A 22,441-nucleotide genomic window follows, 5' to 3' on the forward strand; every position below is an offset into this window, starting at 1 on the left:
CAACGGGCGCTAAGGTGACTTCCCAGTTGGAAGAGAAGGACCGACAGCACAGCGGACACAGGGCTAGAAAAGGGCTGGTTGATGGCCAGCAGCTCCTCAGAAAGTATCTGGGAAAAGGGTCCTAGCGAAGTGTGGCCCCACTCGGGGGAGATCTGGTAAGATCAAGGCATTCCCAGAGGAATCACCGTTTGTGTGCGCAGCCTATACGGCCCTAGCTGGTAACCTGACCAAAGCCCAGAGTAGGCAAATGCCGCCCTTGCTCGAGGGACTGGAAAAGCTTTCCCCGTCGGCCAGCCAGGAAAGCCACGGCTGCCACAAGGCCACAATGGAGGGCGGCGCGGCCCCAGGGTGTCAAAGCCTCGTGCTGTAATAATGGGCCGGCTTCTGCTTCCCCCCCTGCTCCTGCGTTACCTGGGGCAAGGACGGTCGCGCGAGAACTGGACTTGTGCGGCCCCTCGTGCTGCACGGTGTGCGCCGACCCAATGGCCGTGGCCCCCGCACCGTCGGCTGCCATGCTGGCCGGTGGCTATGCCGAGCGCGGAGATGGTTTGACCACCGGGGAGACGGACACCAGGACACCACGGCGTTCTGGGTCCTGCCTAGCCAAAAGGAAAATCAGAGCGGAAGCAGCAGAGAGCCACCAGAATTACTCAAGGGCTGGAGAAAATGCCTAACAAGGCCCATGCTTAACTCACCCCAAAAATTGGCCGGTGACTTAGTGTAGAAGTAACTTCCCAGGGAGGAAACAACCTGGTACCACAGAGCTCGTTCATCTAGTGGAGAACCAGCAGCTGGTTATCACCGACACAAACTTCCCAGGGAAGCGGGGGATTGGCCAGCTCCTGATGGCTTCCAACCCAGAACAGCTGCTTTGGTCAAACACGAAGTGACGGGGCTCGCTTGAGGGGGATCGGGGGGGAGATTTGCCAGCCCGAGACAGGCAGGACGTCAGACTCGATTGGTGAGAGTCTCCTCCGGCCTTTAAAAAAAAAAAAATCTTTGGACAATGGCAGAAGGGGAACCCAATGGCTAGAAGATAATGTAGCTAGACTAATCCAGTACAATTTTTTAAACCGGGGGGTCCTGAGCCATGGGAACAGCTTGCCTAGGGATTTGGGAGACGTTCCGTCTCTTGACATTTTGAGCGCAAGGTGGGGTTGGTCTTCCGAGAACAGCCACGTTAGCTCATCCAGAAGTTGACTGGCCGTCTGGAGCAGCCGCTGGGTGGGATCCTGGCCTGGGGCACACGTGGAGGTAGCTAACGGCAGAAGGGTCCATCCTCAGAAGTTTGAGATGGAAGGGGGTGTGGGGAAAAGAGTTCCCAGTTCTGCAGTGGGAGGAAATTGAGGTCTTTGGAAATTTTTTGCCCCCTCCCAATAAACGCCAGAGATTGAGAGAGAAAGAGACGGACCTTAGATCCTGGCGGTTCTGACAGTCAGGTTGAAATCCCGGCATCAGGGAATATTTAATTGTTTGTACCAAGTGGAACAGTGTGAAGAATAGAGACCCACTCCAAACCGGGTGGATGTTCAGCGCGCCTGGAGAGGGGGAGACCCACTGAATCCACGTCTCCCCCATCCCATGTCGGCATCGGGAAAGCCGGAATTTGAACCTTGGTCCCTCCCCAAGCAAGTGCTTTCGCCCTGTGATTCCTCCAAGGGGAGTCGGGGGGGGGGGGAGAACACTTTTTTTTTTTGGACCAGAAATTGTATCCTGGACCTGATGCAAAGGTTTCATCAAATCACAGTGTCTGGCGGGAACATATCTGCCAATGAAACCAATGTTTCCTGCAAAGATAATCCCTGCCCGCCTCTGCCTTGCAAAAGTACTTCTGGCCACCCCACCCCCAGACTGGTCTGGACACAAGATGTTCATTGCGTAGCATCTCCAAGATGCAGCCGTTCCTATCCCTCCACCCGGCTAAGCCTCTGGTCCAGATGTGCATCTTGGTTTCTGGACCATCCTTTCCCCTGGCCCTCACAAACGCAATCTTGTCCGGCTCAGATCTGTCCACAAAGCCACTGCACAGCTGAGACCACGTCAGCCTCCTCTGGCTCCCCCTTCTCCATCGTATCCAACACAAGCTACTTGTCTTCACGTGCAACGCCCGTCACTGACGATTCCCAGCTGACCTGTCGTCCCTCACCTTGGAGGAGCCCGTGCTCCCATTGCCCCACTGAAACATTTTCAGACAAGCCCCTTTGAGCTTTCTCCCTGCTGGCCCTCATGCCTGGGAAAACCTACCTGTAAAGATACACAAAAGTAATTCACTTATCCTTCTCCCCTCTCCTTTGCCATGGGGTCTACAAAAAAAACACACAACCACTGGACTATGCTGATACCACGGTCTGTAACACTGACCAACATGGCCTCCGTGCTCCCCTGCCTGTATTTGGCTGCTGTCCCATGTCTTATATCTCACTTGTGAGCTTCTTGGGGAAAGAGTCCATCTTTTTGTTGCGTGTTTGTACAGCATGGTCCATGACGGAGGCCTTGTTAATTATTTGTATTACCCTAAGAAGTTCTCCAGGTCATGAACCATTCTTGGGGCTCTTCCAAGAGCTCTGATGTCTCCGGGTGAGTGACCACAACCACAGAGAAGACAACTCCGAGACCAGGAAGCCATTTATTATTATTATTATTATTAATCCAGTCACTGTACATACAAAGTGTTAAAAAACCACCCAGACTTCTCGAGGGAAGCGACGCTTTCTGAACAGATGCCACAGCGAGCTGGTTCGGTCCCGGAGACGCCAGGATGGTTATAATGGACACACCAGAAAGGACCCAGTGGGTTTATGCCTCTGTACCCAACCTTTATCCTTCTCCAGCTTTGCCATCTCACCGGCATGCCCCGGGAGGGCTCACAAGCCATCCGCATCTAAGGCGATGATGCGAAGGCCACCTGGTCTCCACTGGAGATTTAGGGCGGCTATTCCCAATGGGAACAAGCTGTGTGGATCTCCTAGGGTCCACAGTTTCAACCTCTGTTCAGGCCTAAAGGACTCAGTTATCCATCAGCTTCCCACAGGTCTTGAGATACTACAGAAGACCCCAAACCAACTCACTGTCTAGTGTCTGGGACAAAGATCCGGGACCTTTGTTCTCCACTGGGGGTGGGGGGTGGCGGAGGAGCTGCCTATGCTTCTTAGCTTGGGGGGCATGCCTTCAGGAGAACTGTGGGTGAGCAAGGGAGATTTGGGGGTACAGCTGCTTCCAACTCAACCTCAGGGCCACGGGGGCTGGTTTTGTCCCACCAGCCTCGGTGGTAAAGCTGAGGACGGTCTCCTGCCCATGGGATGATGGGGTATTCAGACCTGCCGTCCTGAGCTAGGGTTTGCAGAGGCTTCCAGGGAGAAGACTCCCCTCCAGCATTGTGTCTAAAATAGCAAGCGTCTCTCTGCTTTAGCTCAGGGTCGGTCATCACTTCACCCCTTCGAGACACAGGCCAGAAGAGGAGACTAGATTCTAGGGGGGTCAGGGAGGGTCTTGAAACCCTTCAGAAGGCAGGTGGCAGATTCAGGGGGTGCTGAGGTACCCCTCCCCATCCTGTCTGTAGTAGCTGGCTTTCCCTGGTCCCCTTCCTAGGCTGTGGTGGACCTACAGAGGACACGGGAGGGGAGAGGAGGCAGCTACTTATGGGATGGAGAAGACCAGGGAGAAGGCAATAAGGCTTGATGGAAGACCACAGGAAAAGGCAACTTGAGGGGGTGGAGTGGAGCCTGCTAATGAAGAGTGTGGCGAGGAGGACCCGGGAGGGAAAAGTATGTAGCAGAGAGGGAGTGGAGGCTAGGGCTGGGAAGAGGAGAGCCAGGGGTTATTTCAGCAGCCACCACCCCAGCAGGGCTCCCAGCCCAGAGAGCAGGGGAAGCCCGGCTGCCCGGGTGGGGCCAGCAGCATTGCATAGGTTCGTCTCACAGCAGGTCCGGTTGTAGCTGACCTCGAAGATGGTGTCCTTCTGCTCCGTCATGTTGCAGATCTCACGGGTCCGGCTGCAGCCATACTTGGAGAACAGCAGGACCTTGCCTGCAGGGAGAGAATGGGGTAGCCGTGAGCAGGGGTACAGGATTCCTGGGTTCAATTCCTGGCTTGCGGAGGGGCTCCTGTTTTATCCCCAGCTCTGAGCAGGGGAAGTGGAAGGGGGAGGATCTTGCAGTAGCTCTGGGAAAGTGATCCAACCACCCATAAGGTGGATCATCAGCAGGATTTGAACCCTGGGCCTGCCCTCCACCCCTTGAGCTACAGGAGAGACATATCAGTAACTAGCAGTAGTAGGCTGTTATTCTCTAGGGGACAAGTCATAGGAGGGGCAGGGGAAGCAGTCCGGGTGTGTTTTGCCCTTGAGTTATAGGAGCTTTACCCACCACTGACACAGAATCCAAACATCTCCACCAGCAGGTCCCAGTGGCAGGGGACCATGTGAGATGGGGCAGGTGGGTGTCTGAGGTAGACACCTCCAGAACCGACCTCTAACTCCCTTCTCCCACCCCCCTGCGCTGCTTAGAGATGGGAGCAAACCCCACGGGACCTTTCCAAGCACCTGTCCGGAGGAGCTGTCCTTTATCTGTTCCCTCCAGCGCCAAACCCTGGACTCCAGGACGTTCCAGAACACACACACACCCCGCCCCGGATTTGTTAGCCAACTTCTCAAGAGCAAAGGAGGGCGTCCATCTGGAGGGCGCCCCCATTTCAAGAGAGACACCCCCCTTCTCTCTCCAGTCTCAGGACCTCCCTCTCTAGTCCTTCACCTTGAGTTCCTCTCATCTGGCAGTTTGGATGCAGCTCTCTGGAGACCCCTGACCCCCCATGTGAGGTCCCTTGGAGACCCAGCCGCCCTGGGAGGCAACCAAGGCTAGTGCAAAAAAGGGCCCTTTGCTTTGGAGGGATGGACCTCCCCCAGGATCTGAGCTGTGACTGAGGCTACGTCGACCCATCCAGATTGGTTCCTCATCTCCAACAGCAACCAGACGCTGCAGAATAAACTCCCTCTGCTCCTCCCCCTAGATTCAGAGCAGTCCCAGCTCCAGGCTGGGGGTGAGTCTAACACGGAGATTGGAGGGGTCCCTTGGACTTACCAATGTAGGCCTTGGTGGTCTCACAGACTTGGTCTTTCTCTGGCGTGCAGGGGCTGCGGGAGTGGAAGCAGAGAGCGCCCACCTGGAACTTGCAGACCCTGCAAATGAGGCCTTGAGCTGCATGGAAAGACAGGCGGTAAGTCAGCGGAGAGTCACGGGGGGCTGGGAGCCAGGACTCCTGGGTTCTTCACCCCTCACTTTGAGCCGTGTTCACCGTCCCCGTGCCAAGAGAGAACTAAGCCAAGGCACTGGAGTGAGCTGTCTGGGTGCTATTTGCCGTTGCTGTTGTTTTCTTTGCTGGATTGGCAAGGTGCGAGGGGGTGGGATGCACTCTGGCATCGAAACCCTGCACGTGGGCACACCCCCCAGAGGGTGTGTGTGAGAGACTGGGGGGGGGGGGCAGGGCAGGCGGAGAACCAGCCTCAGAGAGGCCCTGACTCACTCGAGTGACTTACCCAGCCCTGGCGATTGGGACATGTAGGAAGCTACCCAACAGCCAAGAGCTCCTCACGCGGCCATGCGGCTGCTTCTGGGGTGGAGGGCGGAAAGCTACCTGCAATCCCGGTGCGCAGACACAGCCTCCTCTGAGCACGGCTGCAATATTTCCCGCTCCATGGCCGGGGCAGGTCCGGATCCTCAAAGGGCTCTTTGTCCCAGGCAGAATGGGGTTAGCCAGGCTGGGAGCCAGCCAGGGACTGGGGCACGTGCCCCAAATCCTGCTACCTGAGGTTTCACATGTGATCACACGCAGGGCGTGGATGAAACACCTGAGCCTGAGCATTATCCCATCAGGGGAAAGCAGGATCGCCGAGCAGGACAGCATGCAGCTGGGGAGGAAGTCAGGACTCCTGGGTTCTATCCCCATCCCTGGGAGGGGAGTGGGCGACTAGTGGGTAGAGCAGAGGGGGTTGGGAGCCAGGACTCCTGGGTTCCATCCCCAGGAATTTAAGCTTTCAGTGCAGCCCTGTGCATGCCAGGGAACATACAAGAATGTTAAGAGTCCCTTAAGTGGGTGAAGAACTCCGAGGTTATCCAAGTTTAGCGTTCAAGCGGGGTGTTTCGAGCGCGCCAGCCACAAGAAAGGGCGCAATCTCCACCCACAGGGACACTCGAGCGAGTCAAGAGGGTTTTGAGTCATTCCAAGAGCCCACTCAATGCCCCCACGGCCCTGAAACCAGTCGCGCAGCTCCACAGGGCCCCTCCCGCCCCACATCCACAAAACAGAGCAGTCGCGGCTCTCCCCAGTGTGCGGCCCGGGGCGGATGAGCAAGGCGGTCACCCCACCCTTGTGGGACCAGTCCGCTTTCCACCTTACACAAGGGACTGACACCAATTTCAGAGTCTCTGGTTATTAAAAGTTAATTGAAAGGAGTCTCCCGCCCCCCTCAAAGGGAAAGCATTTCATACACAACGTGCAAATACACACAGCAGTGAAACGATTTTCTCTCCCCCTCTTTAAACTTGGAGGGGGGAAAAAGCAGTTTCAAGGTTCTCCATCTGGGAAGGGAGCTTAAAGAAAATTCTCCTCGTAATTTCCCCTCTCCTAGAGGAGACAGAAGTCCCCAGTCTGCCCTCAGAACAAAAAAAAAACAAGAAAAGCAACTTCAAGGTCCCCTCTTGAAACTGCGTTTTATTAATGACAGTTTCGAGACCCGCCCTGCCCCTGGGTGAGCTGGGATTCACAGGGAGAAGCCAGGTTGGGGGCAGCCTCGCCCCAAAGAGCTGGAAGCACCCAAGCAAATCCCAAGTTCTGCGCTGGGCAGGGAGACAGGCCAGGGACCCATTTGGCTCAAGACACCCAGCGAGCCGGGAATGGAACCCAGGAGTCCTGGCTCCCAGTCCCCCCTGCTCTAACCCACCACACCCTGCTCCCTTCCCAGAGCTAGGAAGAGAACCCAGGAGTCCTGGCTCCCAGCCCCACCGCAATTTCCACCCTGCGACTCCTGCGGCTCTAACTCAGGATTTACTCAGACAAAAACGCCCTTGACAGACCCGGAGACATTCCCTCCTCCCGTACTCGGGGGGGACACACCCACCCACCCCGAAGCCCCCGGGGGTTTCACGGCAAGCCAAACACCCCCGAGGATCTTCCGCCAGGGTGGGGCTCCCGCTCTCCCGGCCGCTAGCAAAAGCGGAGTCGCTCCGGATTCGCAGCTGGGTCACGGAGCTCAGAACCCAGCCCCGGCCCCAGCCCGAGCCTCCACCCTCACAGCAGATCTTTGGGGCCGCTGGCCCCCCAGGACCCCCCGATACTCACCCAGGGCACCGCACAGCAGCAGGGACAAACCCAGGAGCAGAACTTTGCTCATCCCGGCTCGGTTCAGGGCGGCTCAGGGGAGGCTGAAAGTGACCAAGCGAGGAGGGGAATGAACCAGGCAGGCGAGGCCCCAGCAGGTGGAAAGTGCCACCGCCCAAGTGTTTCCCTGGGGAAACTAAGGCAGGCGGGGCCCATCCTGGGTATTTATCCCTCGGCGGGGCTGGCAGCAGCCAATCAGGGGGCAGGGCCCGGGAGAGGGAGACGCCCAGATGCTGGGAATTGAAAACTAAGACCCAGAGAAAAGGAGGTGACAGGCTGCTCGAGGTCCCGGCCAGCCCCGCCGGTGCCCCCCATTCCCGACCCGCAGCCCCGCTGGTGCCCCTCACTCCCGACCCGCAGCCCTTGGGCTCCCCCCCAGCCCCGCCGGTGCCCCTCACTCCCGACCCGCAACCCCTGGGCTCCCCCCCAGCCCCGCCGGTGCCCCTCACTCCCGACCCGCAACCCCTGGGCTCCCCCCCAGCCCCGCCAGTGCCCCTCACTCCCGACCCGCAGCCCCCTGGGCTCCCCCCAGCCCCGCCGGTGTCCCTCACTCCCGACCCGCAGCCCCCTGGGCTCCCCCCCAGCCCCACCGGTGCCCCTCACTCCCGACCCGCAGCCCCTGGGCTCCCCCCCAGCCCCACCGGTGCCCCTCACTCCCAACCTGCAGCCCCCTGGGCTCCCCCCAGCCCCGCCGGTGTCCCTCACTCCCGACCCGCAGCCCCCTGGGCTCCCCCCCAGCCCCGCCGGTGCCCCCCATTCCCGACCCGCAGCCCCGCCGGTGCCCCTCACTCCCGACCCACAGCCCCTGGGCTCCCCCCAGCCCCGCCGGTGCCCCTCACTCCCGACCCGCAGCCCCTGCCAGCCGGGCCCTGGGCTCTGCTTGAGGAGTGGGAAATGCTGCGTAAGGATTTTGTCTGTTGCCGGCGGCTGCAAACACGCGTGGCCGGTGGCTCGCTCGCAGCTCACAGGGCTGAATTCGGGCTCCGGCTCCGCGCCCACCCCGGGGCTGGGCAGTGACTCATGTCGCCAGAAGGGGGTTGCAGAGCAGTGACCTTCGAGAACTGCAACATCTGACTCAGAAAACCCAGGGAGGGAACCCAGGAGTCCAGGCTCCGTGCCCCCCCTGCTCTAAACACTGGACCCCACTCCCCTCCCAGAGCTGGGGAGAGAACCCCGGAGTCCTGGCTCCCAGACCCCTCCCCCGCGCTCTAACCACTAGACCCCACTCCCCTCCCAGAGCTGGGGAGAGAACCCAGGAGTCCTGGCTCCCAGACCCCCCCCGCTCTAAACACTGGACCCCACTCCCCTCCCAGAGCTGGGGAGAGAACCCCGGAGTCCTGGCTCCCAGACCCCTCCCCCGCGCTCTAACCACTAGACCCCACTCCCCTCCCAGAGCTGGGGAGAGAACCCAGGAGTCCGGGCTCCCAGACCCACCCCGCTCTAACCACTAGACCCCACTCCCCTCCCAGAGCGGGGGAGAGAACCCAGGCGTCCGGCTCCCCGCTCGGCCCACGGGTCGCTGAGTCACATCAACGCTCTCCCGTCCCACGACACTCATTACGGCTCACGCGGGCCGGGGCGGTTTGTGAAATTTCCCGGGGCTGGTAGGAGGAGGCCTCGGCCCTGCGGGGGCGGGGAGGGAAATCACAAACCAAGGGGCCTGGAGACAAGGGGCAGGGAGGGGGTGGCTCAGTCAGGGAGGGTGGAGAAGTGGCCTCCGGGGCTGGGGGGGGAGGGAAATGGGGCACAGGGCCTGTCCCCTCTGGGGGGCACCGGCTCCCATCCGGCCCCAGGGCAGGGACTGGTTGGCTCAGGGGGGCAGGGAACTGGACCCAGACTTTGCAACGTTCTGTCCTCTTTGTATGGAGCCGATGCGTGCCTCGGTTTCCCTCTCTCCGTGGCACTGCTGCCCCGTGGGGGCGAGAGGGTTGCGGCTGCTCCGGGACCAGGGCCAGAGGCCGGCGGGGCGTGTGCCCCCCTGACTGTCCGGGGTGAGGGGCCGAACCCGGCTCAAATCAGACAAGGAGACGCCCCAGGATCGGCCAATCAGCAGGAAACCTGGCCAGGGACCTGGGAGGTCACAAGGGATCGGGGCGCGGGACAAAGGGGATTTGCCGGGGGGCTGAGGAGCCCGGGCCAGGGGAAAGGGGGGACCCCGGAGAGAGGGGGTCAGGCTGGGGCATGGACAGGCCCCGTAACGCCAGCTCCGAGCCGGCCCTGGTGGCAGAAGGCAACACCCCCGCGGTGGGGAGTCGCCCCGTTTCGTTCGGACCCGCCCCCGCCTGGAAGCTGTGGGTCTGACTATCAGTGAGATGTGGCGGGCCCCATTCCCCGCCCCCCTGAGCCAGCCGGTCCCTGCCATGGGGGCAGATGGGAGCCGGCACCCCCTAGAGGGGACAGGCCCCGTGCCCCATTCCCTGCCCCCCTGAGCCAGCCGGTCCCTGCCATGGGGGCAGATGGGAGCCGGCGCCCCCCGGCGGGGACAGGCCCCTGCCCCATTTCCCGCCCCGCTGAGCCAGCCAGTCCCTGCCATGGGGGCAGATGGGAGCCGGCACCCCCTAGAGGGGACAGGCCCCGTGCCCCATTCCCTGCCCCCCTGAGCCAGCCGGTCCCTGCCATGGGGGCAGATGGGAGCCGGCGCCCCCCGGCGGGGACAGGCCCCTGCCCCATTTCCCGCCCCGCTGAGCCAGCCAGTCCCTGCCATGGGGGCAGATGGGAGCCGGCGCCCCCCGGCGGGGACAGGCCCCTGCCCCATTCCCCGCCCCGTGCCCCGTTCCTACCCCTTCGCGCCTCACCCACTGCGTGGGGCCGATAAGAGCAGAGTAAACTTGGGCGTGTTCAGGGCGAACCCGGTTCCAGACGTGCAGCACCCGGCGCGGGACTGAGGCCACTTCAGGCTCCTGCTTCGCCGGGGACCCAGCGACCGACCCCCCCTCCCCGCCCCCCACTGCTCAGGGGGCTGCAGGCGTCCGGCGCCCTCAACCGCCCGCCCCCCGGCGCCATGGGCCGGACCCTGCTCCTCGCGGGCACCTGCCTGCTCTGCTGGGCCACCGGTGCGGGGCCGGGCTGGGGCCGGGGGGCGGGAACGGGGCAGGGGCCTGTCCCCTCTGGGGGACGCCTGCTCCCACCAGACCCCAGGGCGGGGGCTGAGGGGCTCAGGGGGGGGAAATGGGGCAGGGGCCTGTCCCCTCTGGGGGGCGCCGGCTCCCCCCGGCCCCAGGGCGGGGGGCTGAGGGGCTCAGGGGGGCAGGGCGGGTGTCGGGGGGTCTGACGGGGTGTCCATCTCTCCGGGCAGGGGGGGCGCTGCAGTGCCGTGTGTGTGAGGTGGGGAACCCCTACGAGGGCTGCGTGTGGGGCCAGGGGACGTGCACGGCCCCCCCCGGGGGCGTCTGCTGGAGCCACGTCGCCGCCTTCGGTAAGTCCCCACTGGGGGGCGCTGGGCTGGGCCTCGGGGGGTGGGGGGGGAGGGGGCCAGGCCCCCCGGACGATGCAGGGGCCCTGCCCCACTCTGCCCCCCTCCTTCCTCTCTGCTCCCTCCCCTCCTTCCCCTGCCCCCCCCCGCCCCCCGCTTTCCGCCTTGCCCCGTGGCTGGAGGTGTTGAGGTAGCCAGGGCTGGGGGGCAGGAAGGCTGGGGCTCATTGCCGGGGGGCAGGGGGATGGGGGCTGGCGATGTGAGGCCTGGGGGGCAGAGGCCTGGAGGTGTGGGGCAGGGGGAGCTGGGACCAGGGGGTCAGAAGTGGGGGGCTGGAGGTTTTCGGGGGCAGGGGGTTGGAGGTGTGGGGCTGGAGGGCAGGGAGCTGGGGGGCAGGGGGCCAGAGGTGGGGGGGCAGAGGGGGCTGGCATCGTTCTGAGTCCACCCCCCCCGACACAGGCTTGTCTCCCCCCAGGCCCCCTCTTCTCGCTGTCCACCCTGGGCTGCGACCCCCCCGGGGCCCCCTGTGACGCGGCCGGGCTCCTCGACCCCTTCTTCGGCTTCACCTACAACCGCACCTGCTGCAACGAGACCGACCTCTGCAACGCGCCCCCTGCCCTGCCCCCCCGCTGGCCCTGGAGCCGGGCCCCCCGCGCCCCCCACGCCCCCCACGCCGCCCTGCTGGGGACGCTGGTGCTCTGGGCCCTGCACTGAGCCAGAGGCCCCCCCCCGCCCCCCACGACTCCCCCAGCACCCTGCCTTCCCAGGCTCCCCAGGGACCTGGCATCGACAAACCGGCCCCCGAGAGACCCTACAATAACAAACCGGCCTCTGAAGCCCCTGAATGACCCGACAACGACAAACCGGCCCCCGAGAGACCCTACAATAACAAACCGGCCTCTGAAGCCCCTGAATGACCCGACAACGACAAACCGGCCCCCGAGAGACCCTACAATAACAAACCGGCCTCTGAAGCCCCTGAATGACCCGACAACGACAAACCGGCCCCCGAGAGACCCTACAACAACAAACCAGACCCCGAGAGACCCTACAATAACAAACCGGCCTCTGAAGCCCCTGAATGACCCGACAACGACAAACCGGCCCCCGAGAGACCCTACAACAACAAACCGGACCCCGAGAGACCCTACAACAACACATTGGCCCACTGAGTCTCCAACACCCCCAAGAGAGCCTACAAAAAAACCCTGGCCCCTGTGCAAGCCTAGCACTCAAGAAAGACCCTACGATAACAAACCAACCTGTGAAGACCCAGAGAGACCCTAGAACAACAAAACAGTCCTAGAGCCCCACGGCTTACGTGGGACCCTACAATAACGAACCAGGCCAGGCCTGTGCTCACGGACTCTCCCATAACAAGCTGGCCCCGTGCTCAGAAGACCCTACAATAACAAACCGGAATGTCGATGGTCCCGAGAGACCCCCCCAGTAACAAACCGGCTCTGCGGCCTTGGGAGGAGCCTGACCTAAGTAAACAATTGAATGAGCTGACGTGTCTGGTGCTTTGAAAGGCAAACGGAGCCTGGGGCTGGGTGCCAGGACTCCTGGGTTCTATCCCTGGTTCTGTGAGCTGGGGGAAGGGGTGGGAAAGCCCAGGGCTGGGCTGGCAGGGGGCTGCGGGTCGGGAGTGAGGGGCACCGGCAGGGCTGGGGGGGCCAGGGCTGGGCTGGCAGGGGGCTGCGGGTCGGGAGTGAGGGGCACCGGCAGGGCTGGGGGGGCCCAGGGCTGGGCTGGCAGGGGGCTGCGGGTTGGGAGTGAGGGGCACTGGGGGGGGGGGGGGCTCAGTCCTATTTCCAACACCTCCCTCCCCACCCCTGTTAACTCAGCAGGCTCCTCGCTGCCTCCACCCCCAGCCTGGCGTCCCTGGGGGCGGGGAGGGAAAGGGGGCGTCCCTGGGGCGTCCCTGGGGCGTGGAGGGAAAGGGGGCGTCCCTGGGGGCGGGGAGGGGGGTCTGTGGGATCCCCCAGCTCCATCCCCCAGCGGGGGCTTGTGGGAATGGGAGGGCGGGGGAATGGACCCTCCCGCTTCAAACGATGTTAAACCCCCACTGGCCAAAGGAGGGCTGACCCTTTCCCTGCCCCCCCATCCTAACCTGAGCCCCGGCCAGCCCCCAATCTGCCCCCCTCATCTCCCCAGCCCAGCAGTCCCCCAGCCTTACCCCATCCCCTTAACCCCTGACCCACCCCGACCTGAATCCTGGCCCCTTAGTCCCCCCACCTCAACGCTAGCCCCCGCAACGGTTCCTGCCCCCCCAGGCCCCCCTCCCTGTCCCAGCTCCCCGCCTCATTCCCTGGGGCTCCCTCCAGGGGGCGCTGTCGTGGGGCTAGGGCAGGCCTAGCTGCCCATATGGACCCCCCGGGGGAGCAGCCCCCTATTGCCCGGCTGGGGGGGTCGGTGGGGGGGGGCCCAGTCTCACCTCCCAGGTGCGGCCCTGCAGTGCCTGAAATGCGGCTTCACCGCGTTCGACGCCCCCCGTCAGCTCAGCCCGGTCCCCTGCCAGGCCGGGCAGCTCTGTGCCACCAGCCGGGGCCACGCCGGTAACGGCCCCCTGCCCCCGGCTTCGGGCTGCTTCCCCCTGCCTGCCGCCTGCCCTCGCCCTGGGGCGCCCTCCCTCTCCGTCCCCCGTTCGCCGTCCCCAGGTTCTCCGTCCCCATCCCGTTCCCCCGTCTCCGTCCCGTTCCCCCGTCCCCCATTCCCGGTTCTCCGGCTCCGTCCCCGTCCCCCATCCGCAGTCCCCGGGTTCTCCGTCCCCGTCCCGTTCCCCCGTCCCCCATTCCCGTTCCCCCGTCTCCGTCCCCGTCCCGTTCCCCCGTCCCCGGTTCTCCGGCTCCGTCCCCGTCCCCCATCCGCAGTCCCCGGGTTCTCCGTCCCCGTCCCGTTCCCCCGTCCCCCATTCCCGGTTCTCCGGCTCCGTCCCGTTCCCCCGTCCCTCGTCCCCGGGTTCTCCGTCCCCGTCCCGTTCCCCCGTCCCCCATTCCCGGTTCTCCGGCTCCGTCCCCGTCCCTCGTCCCCGGGTTCTCCGTCCCCGTCCCGTTCCCCCGTCCCCAGTCCCCGGTTCTCCAGCTCCGTCCCCGTCCTCCGTTCCCCGTCCCCGGGTTCTCCGTCCCCGTCCCGTTCTCCCGTCCCCAGTTCTCCAGCTCCGTCCCCGTCCCCCGTCCCCGGTTCTCCAGCTCCATCCCCGTCCCCCGTCCCCGGTTCTCCAGCTCCATCCCCGTCCCCCGTCCCCGGTTCTCCAGCTCCGTCACTCTCTCTCGTTCCTTTTCTTATTCCCTCGTTTTCTCGCTCGCGTTCCCTTTTTCCTTCTCTCTCACACTCTTTCCCTGGTTTCCTCCCGCCGTCCTTTGCTCTCCTTTCCTCCCCCCATTCCCTCTCTCCCCCCCCAGCTGGCCACAAGACGATTGTGCGGAAGAGCCGGGCGGACCAGGTGACACGCAGCACCCAGGACACGGCGACCTGGGCCGGGGTCCCCTACGCCACCGCCTACCCCTGCTGCCAGGGCGACTCCTGCCATTAGGCCGGGGCCCCGGAGCCCCCCCGGAGCCGGCGCCTCTGACTGTCCCCCCTTTCTGGAGCCGGCTTTGCCTTGCATGCCCCCGAATTTCACCTCCCGTAAAAACAACCGGCTGACATCAATACACAGAAGCATCCCAGCCCCGCTTGGAGTGAACAGTTTCGCAGTTTGACCCTGTAATCATGGAATAAATTCATGGGGCTGGAAACACGGTCCTTACATTTCCGCGTCTAGCCTAAGACCATAAGCGCGGCCAGACTGGGTCAGAGCAAAGGCCCGTCGGGCCCCGTGTCCCGTCGGCCGACAGTGGCCAGAGCCGGGTGCCCCAGAGGGAACGGACACAACAGGGGATCACCCAGCGACCCCCGCCCCCCGTCGCCCCTTCCCAGCGCCTGGCCGGATGAACACGGCGTCGTCTGCATGGAACGATAGTTGGGAGAGACTCTGAGTTTGGGCAGGGACCGAGAGCGCGCGACAGAGCCAGAATTTTCCCGGTAGCCAGGTGTCAAACTAGGCGAATAGCGAGAGGAGCTGATGTGCCCCCTGGAAGACTCTGCGTACCCCCCCGGGGGGCGCGTACCCCTGCTTGAGGACCCCCGATCTAGGCATATAAGAAACACAGCAGCCGGCGTGCAAAGGATCCAGTGAGACGGGGGCGAAGCCTAAGGCCGGCAGGCTATTTGGCAGGAAACACCCACGGATTGAAAGCTATTTGGGTGCTTAAAAATGCAGTTGGGTGCCAGGTTCCCGATCCCCCTAACTCTGATTTCTATGGGGATCGGGCGCCTGGACGCTTTTGAAAAATCCCCCCCTCGGCATCTCTTGGGTTTAATAGCTTTAAAACTCTGCCCCTGAGCCTTTATGGACCAGAGTCAAGTCAAGCCTCTGCGTTTCTGAGAACGTCTACTGCTCTCGGGCTGGGCTCCCTGGCTTCGGGGCCCCCAGGAGGCTTGGGACACATGAACGAGCTCCCAGTGGACTAGAAGTTGCCCTTTTTCTGAATTCGCGCCCGCTGGGGGGCCAGGTGGGGGGGGGCGTTTCTCCACCCGGGCCCAGGTTTAAGCGATGGTTTTCGATGTTTCCCCGTGTTTCCTCAAGGTTGGCTTGGACCAACCTGAGCCCGACCGGTTGGTTTTCTATGTCGCGGGGCAAGGACGCCCCGTCCCCCCCACATGGGGTGGGGCAAGGGCGTCGCGGATCCACGGTTACGTCCGCCTGCCTCGAGGAGTCGGGGATGAGCTGCCAGCTGCCAAGGGCGGCCGGGGGGGGCCCGGGCCCTGCCTCTCCACCGGGTCCCAGCCGGGGCCCTGGCAATGGTGAGCGCGCGCGGCATGGAGTCAGCGGGGAGCCGGCCGACACACGCCAGCCCGAGATCCGGTTCGGCAACCGGTCCCCCGGGCGACTTCCTACCGTAGCCCCCAAGGCTGCCGCCTGGAGGCCTCGGGGTCTCGGGGCCGCCGGCTCCCGCGCTCGGGGGTCCGGGCTGCTCCCGGGCTGGAGCCGGCGCGGGGGGTCCTGCCTCCCCGGCGCTCAGCCCAGACTGAGGCGGGGCCGCCCCCTTTTATACGGCGGCTGGCAGTTGGAGCATGCCCAGCAGGGGCCGGGGGGCGTGGCTTCCGCTGCCAGGCGGGCTGGCTTAACCCCTTCCTGGCCAGAGCGGGGCAAGTTCACAGGCTCCCAGAGAAGAAGCTAGAGACAAGGTGGGTCCCATAAAAGATATTCGCTCGCCCGCCTTGTGTCTGGGAGATCCTGGGGCCGACCCGGCTACACCGCCCCCGGCCCACGGAGAAGTAAGTGGCCCACGAGGTTCCCTAGGAAGTCGCATCGCGTTAACGAGCCTGGTACGATCAAATCACCACGCTGGCCGCAGCTGTATCAGTACCGAAGGGCATGCGTCCCCTTTCCACTGGTCGAAGTGGCCCACATTCGGGGTTATACGGGTATGACTATTCACGGACGGAAAACACGGCGAATGCAGAGCTCAAGGCTCCGGGTGGGATCGTGGGCCCTGCCCCAACGCCGAGTGGGGCAAAATGCATCCCTCGGAAATGCAGACTGTCCGCCCAGGTGGCACTTAGCAGTAGCCGGCCGGCTGCCTTCCCTGCGTTAGGAGCGGGGAATCAGCAGGGTGGGGATGAGGATCACAGCCCCTCACCTCAACCCCCCGGGTGTGCGATCAAAGGAAAGAGGTTAACCCCCCCCCGACTGAAAGTTACAGCGGTCAAACTCCCAGGCGTTCGTGAAAGGAAACGGATCTGGGGCGTAGGCGAGATCTCCCGGGAAGAACTGGGGTTTATTTCCCGTGCAGTAATCGGAGGGGGCTTCACTTCCACGTCGGGTACAGTGGAGATTTTACCATCCCATGGAGGACCCCAAGGACACACGAGAAACCAGCCCCGCCCCGTTCGCGGATTAGCCCCGTTCCACACTGAATGGGCGAGACAAACCCCACAAACGCCCGCCCAGCAGAGGAGACGGAGCCCACGCGGGAACCTCCTGCGCTCGTGTTAGGGACCCCGGCCTGCCCGGGGAGGGACTCGGGACGCCGAGCCGCCGGCCGTGTTACACCCGAAGTCCCCGACCCTGGCTCTCTGGCGAGGAGCCAAAGGGGGGGGTCTCCCGCCCAAGCCGCGGCAGGTGGGAAATTCCCGCTTCGCCCAACGCCTGCTCCTCGTGGGACCTGGGGGAGGAACGAGATCATCTCGGCGGGGGTGTGACCGGGAGGGACAAAGATCTGCCGTGCGTGTGTGTTTGGTGTGTGTGTTAGCTACGGGGGGGGCGGTGTTTTACCTACGGCTGTCTTTACACCCTGCGTCTGTCTGTCGAGGGGGGTGTGGGTGTGAGTGTGAGTGTGCGAGTGAAAGGGATGGGAGTGTGTGCGATTGTGAGCACGCCTGTCGTTTATCTCTGCGAATACGTCTCCACCCAGCCCCTGGCTCTGGGCCAGCTTCACACGTCCGTGTGTTGTAAGCTGCGCCCGTCAGGGCCCCGGCGTTTGCTCTACGGCTCCCAGCCCCGCCCGCCCCAGCTGTGTGGGGCAGACAGATTGCACGCAGCCAGACGCAGACTCAGCCGCCAGCCCCCGAGCCCCGGGACGCTCCCGCCGGCCTCGCTAACCCACTCCGCCGTCCGCCTCGCCAGGAGACAACCATGGGCAAAATTCTCCTCCTGTGTCTGGCCGCTCTGACCTGTGCCGGGATCGGTAAGCTGCGAAACCTGGGGGATCATTGCCCCGTCTCCCCTTGTGGTGTATTTCTCCTTTCCCTCCTTCCTCAAGAGATCCCCCTTTTGAGTGTAACTTGCTGCCACGCCAGGCCACTTCACTAAGGAGGATTTAAAAGCTCCATCCTCCTTCCTGACTGCAAGAGTTTAATTCCCCAAACTCAGACCATTGGACAAGAAGCATCCAGAATTAAGGTGATTCTTCCCAATATACCCTTAACTTTGCCCTCCCTTGGCTCAGTGGTGCTCACAGACCACATTCAGGGATCCCAGTGGGTCATGTGAGTGCAGGTTGTGGCAAGCACCATTCTTGTGTGAGCTGGTTAAGATACTCAGTTGTTCTCCCTTCCTATTGACATCTCTCCGGGGGGATCAGACTTATGTGGGAAATGCCCCCTTAACTCTGCCCTTTCCAGCTTTTCCCACCCTTGAGCTTTGCGGAGTTAAACTCTCCTGTTTGTAAGGGAATTTTTGGAGATTAAGCGCCACTGTTCAGTGAACTTGCCCAAGATACTGCTCCCCCACCCCCCACCCCCTGAAATCCTGCCTAACCAAGTGAAGTTCTTAACAAAGTTTTTGAGACTGGAATTTCCTGGGGGTTTTCTAGGGGTTTTTTTTTATCAGGGGATGAAGGAAGCGGTGTAACGGGGGCCTTTGGGGGGTGGCGGACGGCGCTTTAATGGGGACTGGGCAGGGAGGTGGAGTAGCAGGCTGGGAATAGCAGGGTTATTTTTGCTGCCTTAAATACGTGCCCTGTTTACAGATCCCCTCTGATGATTAGCCCCAGGCTTTCGCTGTCAAGGCTTATCAGCCAGCAGCCAGCTATCCCTTGTCAGGAAAGGCAGAGGGCGGGGGGGGAACGGGGGGGGCGCTGACGCTGCCTGACCGGCTGCCAGTTCGCTCACAGCCCAGGGGAAATATTTTGAGCTATGCACCAGTTTTCTCCACCGGTTCTCCGCCCAGAGGAGAGTCGCACTTAGTGCCCCGAGCCCCCACCCCGCCCCCCGTCTCCCCCCACCCTCAGCCCATCCCCATCTCACCATGCCTTCAGCTCCTGGCCTGAGCCCCTCCCTGCAGCCCCAGCCCCTGACCCACACCCCGTCCCCCCAGCCTCTCCCCATCCCCTAAACCCCACCCCATTTCCCCACACCCTCATCCCTGACCTGATTCCGCTTTTCTCAGCCCCCCAGCCTCACCCCATCCCCCCACCCCCCACCCCACCCCTAACCTGACTCACAGCCCCTTATTCCTCTCACCTCAACCCCAGGCCCCCCAACTCCTCCTCTCCCCCGACCCTTCCTGCCTGTTTCCCAGCTCCCTGACTCATTCCCTGGGGCTCCCTCCAGGGGACACGGTCATGGGGCTGGGGCAGGCCTAGCTGGCCGCAGGGACCCCCTGGGGGCGCAGCCCTCTATTGCCCGGCTGCGGGAGGGTCTGTGGGTCTGGTTAGTCTCACCCTCTCTCTCTCTGTTCCCAGGAGCGGCCCTGCAGTGCCTGAAATGCGACTTCACCATGTTTGACATCCCCTGCCACACCACCACTGTCACCTGCCAGGACGGGCAGCTCTGCGCTGTCATCCGGGGCCGTGCAGGTAACACCCCGCCCTCCCCACTTCTCTCTGTCTCGTGCCCTCATTTTCTCTCCCTCTCCATTTGTCTCTTTTTCATTCCCTCTTTCTCGCGCTCTCCCCGCAGCCGGCCGCAAGCTGATCATTCAGAAGGACTGCGTTGACAAGGGGAAATGCAACACCAACGACACCTCGACCTTGGCGGGCATCGCCTACAGCACCTCCTACGAGTGCTGCGAGGGCAAATTGTGCAATGCGGCCGCGGGCGCTGGGGCCCAGCTCTCCCTGGTCGCAGGGCTGGCCATGCTGGGTGCCTGGCTCACCCGGGGCCTCTAATCCCTGCTCTGGAAGCCGGGAGGGAGAGAAAATAATTGCTGCGGGAGGACAAAAAAAATCCATTAAATCCACTAGCCATTGCCTTTAAATAGCTCCTCCCCCTTGCTTCTTAAAGGGGCACTTGGTAACCAGAGTGCAGATCTGATTGCTTTGCCTTTTTTTTGGAATTGTTATAACCCAGGGATGTGGGGGAGGGAAAGGCCCTGAAGGGTGGGGAAGGGGGTGGGGTCTGTCTGGAGAAGGGTGGGTGGATTTCTTCTTTCACTCCACTAGAAAGAGTGCTGAACTGGAGTCACTCCGGATTGACACCGGGGTTACTGAGATCAGAATCCAGCCCTGACTTCACTGACTGCGTTGTGTTTTCCCGCTGCCCCCTGCTGGCTGGAATTAAGCCTGCTGGTCTGTGTACCATAAACCCTAGACTTCTAACAGCTTAAGGAGATAGCTACCTTGCTCATTTTATACCCAGGGGTTGTGTCTCTGAACTCCCCGCCAGCATGGGGTGTGTGTGTGTGTGTGTGAAAATTATACATCCGGCAGCGTGCCGGTTAGCTTTCACAGCCCAGCTCTAACGAACGGGCTTTAATCCACTTTGCTCAGCGTTGTAACGGCCTGGCTCCGAGGGAGAGCCAAGGCTGGGTTAACGCAGGGGCTTAGCAGGGCTCAGGCAGGCTGCCTGCACGCCGTGGCCCCACGCCGCTCCCGGAAGCGGCCGGCTGCTCGAACTGGCCAATGGGAGCTGTGGGGGAAGCACTTGCGGGCGCGGGCAGTGCGCGGAGACACGCTGTCCCCATCCCGTGCAGAGACGTGCCAGCGGCCGGAGCCTGCACCTTACACCCCCTCCTGCACCCCAACCTCCTGCCCCAGCCTGGAGCCCCTCCTCCACCTCAATCCCCTCCCTCAGCCCCCTCCTGCACCCAAACTCCCTCCCAGAAAGAAACTAATATAACAGCTATTCTAAGATAAGACGGGGGCTATGTTGAATTAACGTAACTGTATTCCACGTTTTAAAACTGAAATGTAACCACAGAACGACTTGAAGTTAATTAAAAGGCAGGTTGAGTACAGCGTTAATTGTCTCGATGCCATGATTGTGATCATTTTGTTTTAAATTAGGAAAGAGAAGTGTATACTTCTCTATATAGGAGCGGGGAATCAGCAGGGTGGGGATGAGGATCACAGCCCCTCACCTCAACCCCCCGGGTGTGCGATCAAAGGAAAGAGGTTAACCCCCCGCCCCCTGAAAGTTACAGCGGTCAAACTCCCAGGCGTTCGTGAAAGGAAACGGATCTGGGGCGTAGGCGAGATCTCCCGGGAAGAACTGGGGTTTATTTCCCGTGCAGTAATCGGAGGGGGCTTCACTTCCACGTCGGGTACAGTGGAGATTTTACCATCCCATGGAGGACCCCAAGGACACACGAGAAACCAGCCCCGCCCCGTTCGCGGATTAGCCCCGTTCCACACTGAATGGGCGAGACAAACCCCACAAACGCCCGCCCAGCAGAGGAGACGGAGCCCACGCGGGAACCTCCTGCGCTCGTGTTAGGGACACCAGCTCACACGGGGACTGCGGACAAGTTGATCCGAGCATGAGTGACCAAATCAGCCTGCCCCACTCCCTTCCACTGCCCCCAGGCTGGGTAGCCCGCCCGTCTAAAAGAGCCTAACTTCCATATGCTCATTGACCACCTACCTCCTACTCATTAGCATTTGGGTTAATTAGTTGCCATGGTGCAGCTGTGGTTAGCACACATAGGTTTCACTTACGCTCAACAACCTGGAAACTTTCCCTGAAATCCCGAAGAGATTCGTTCCTCTCTTCGCCTTCTCCCATCACGGACTCCTTGGTTTCCTGGAACACCTGGTGTGTACGGTTACTCAGTTCAGTTCTTGTTAAACGAGGCCTCGGATGTGCTAAGTGAATTGTGATTCAAGCCTTAGGCCTGCAGGACATTACATAATGGCCTGATAGCTACCTCTATCTTATCTCTATTACCCACTGCCAGCTTACAGAAGGGGTGGAGAAAATGCCTTGCCATGAGGGACCAGAGGAGCTCACATGGTTTAATTGAGCACAAAAGGAAAATCAAGAGGCGACTTGATTAACGTATCAGTAACCTTCACAGGGAGAAAATACCCAGTATGAAAAGCTTCTTTAATATAGTGAAGAAAGGCCGATTAAGAACCCGCGGCTGGAAGGTTAAAGCCAGACAAATGCCAAGGAGAAATAAGGCACACATTTTTAACATCAAGGGAAGTGATACCTTCCAATCCAGATCGGTTGCCTTTCTGGAGGATACACATTTGTCAACCACAAGTTCTTGAGCTCAATACAGGGGAATCTGGGTAAAATTTAGGGGCCCGTATTATACAGGAGGTCAGAGTAGATGATCTACCAGCCTGAAACTCTATGAAGCTCTGGAAATCCCATGGGATCACACTGTGGCGCAAGCTAAGCTCTGCCAAGGCAGTTTTCAAAGAGTTGATATACAAGAAGGAGAAATGCAACCTCTGAAAAGAAATCTCACTGCTTCATATTCCTGGTAACCCTCGGCTGGACAGAAGAAGCTGAGTTCTGGTCGCAACTCTGAGCTCAGCAGCTTCGAAGGTTCTCCTTGGAGACTTCAGGTTTGTCATACCCCGATGGGCCGCGCTGCCCTCTGCTTTCTATCGGACACTTGTCACGAGGTGCTCTCTGGCTTCTCTGGTGCTCCAGACAATGTCCAGGAGATGGCGGTGGCGTACCAGAAATACGTCTGATTCAGCCAGACAAGGTGGGCGAGTTAGTTTATTCTACTAGGATCAGGGTGAAAGAGACAAACTTGCCGAGCTCTTTTTCAGAGGCGATTCTCCCATGGGAGGATTTTTCAGTTTCAGTTTCCTCCTTTGCCATTCCTCCCGTGTCTGTATCAACCCGCGCAACTAACAAGAATTCGCCCTGTTAAGCAGCCCCTTTGAATACTCCCAAGCCGGGTGCTTCCACCTTTCCATATTTCCTTCC

General features: G+C 61.6%; 2 protein-coding genes across 2 annotated transcripts; one reads left to right on the forward strand and one right to left on the reverse strand.

Annotated features, from left to right (window-relative positions):
* Positions 1-2,607: 2,607 nt before the first annotated feature.
* LY6G6C (lymphocyte antigen 6 family member G6C) lies at positions 2,608-7,493 on the reverse strand. Its single transcript, XM_084646759.1, has 3 exons — positions 7,333-7,493; positions 5,076-5,192; positions 2,608-4,026 (listed from the first exon to the last, which is right to left on the reverse strand). The coding sequence occupies exons 1-3, from the start codon at positions 7,382-7,384 to the stop codon at positions 3,818-3,820; spliced, it is 378 nt and encodes a 125-aa protein (XP_084502885.1). The 5' UTR covers positions 7,385-7,493; the 3' UTR covers positions 2,608-3,817.
* A 9,860-nt stretch (positions 7,494-17,353) lies between these two features.
* Positions 17,354-19,648, forward strand: LOC311530781 (sperm acrosome membrane-associated protein 4-like). The gene is made up of 3 exons (XM_084647676.1): positions 17,354-17,517; positions 19,015-19,128; positions 19,232-19,648. Exons 1-3 carry the CDS (start codon positions 17,466-17,468, stop codon positions 19,438-19,440), a joined length of 375 nt encoding a protein of 124 aa, XP_084503802.1. The 5' UTR covers positions 17,354-17,465; the 3' UTR covers positions 19,441-19,648.
* Positions 19,649-22,441: the final 2,793 nt, after the last annotated feature.

This window comes from Lepidochelys olivacea, assembly GCF_965140295.1.
Source record: "Lepidochelys olivacea isolate rLepOli2 genome assembly, chromosome: 14".
Taxonomy (NCBI): domain Eukaryota; kingdom Metazoa; phylum Chordata; order Testudines; family Cheloniidae; genus Lepidochelys; species Lepidochelys olivacea.

Bases quoted from the DNA above. Each gene is read 5' to 3' on its own strand.
- LY6G6C (XM_084646759.1), bottom strand. From the start codon at position 7,384: ATGAGCAAAGTTCTGCTCCTGGGTTTGTCCCTGCTGCTGTGCGGTGCC. The intron at 5,193-7,332 runs GTGAGTATCGGG...CTTTCCATGCAG, and splicing joins GCTGCTGTGCGGTGCCCTGG to CTCAAGGCCTCATTTGCAGG. The intron at 4,027-5,075 runs GTAAGTCCAAGG...CTCTCCCTGCAG, and splicing joins GACCACCAAGGCCTACATTG to GCAAGGTCCTGCTGTTCTCC.
- LOC311530781 (XM_084647676.1), top strand. From the start codon at position 17,466: ATGGGCAAAATTCTCCTCCTGTGTCTGGCCGCTCTGACCTGTGCCGGG. The intron at 17,518-19,014 runs GTAAGCTGCGAA...CTCTGTTCCCAG, and splicing joins TCTGACCTGTGCCGGGATCG to GAGCGGCCCTGCAGTGCCTG. The intron at 19,129-19,231 runs GTAACACCCCGC...CTCTCCCCGCAG, and splicing joins TGTCATCCGGGGCCGTGCAG to CCGGCCGCAAGCTGATCATT.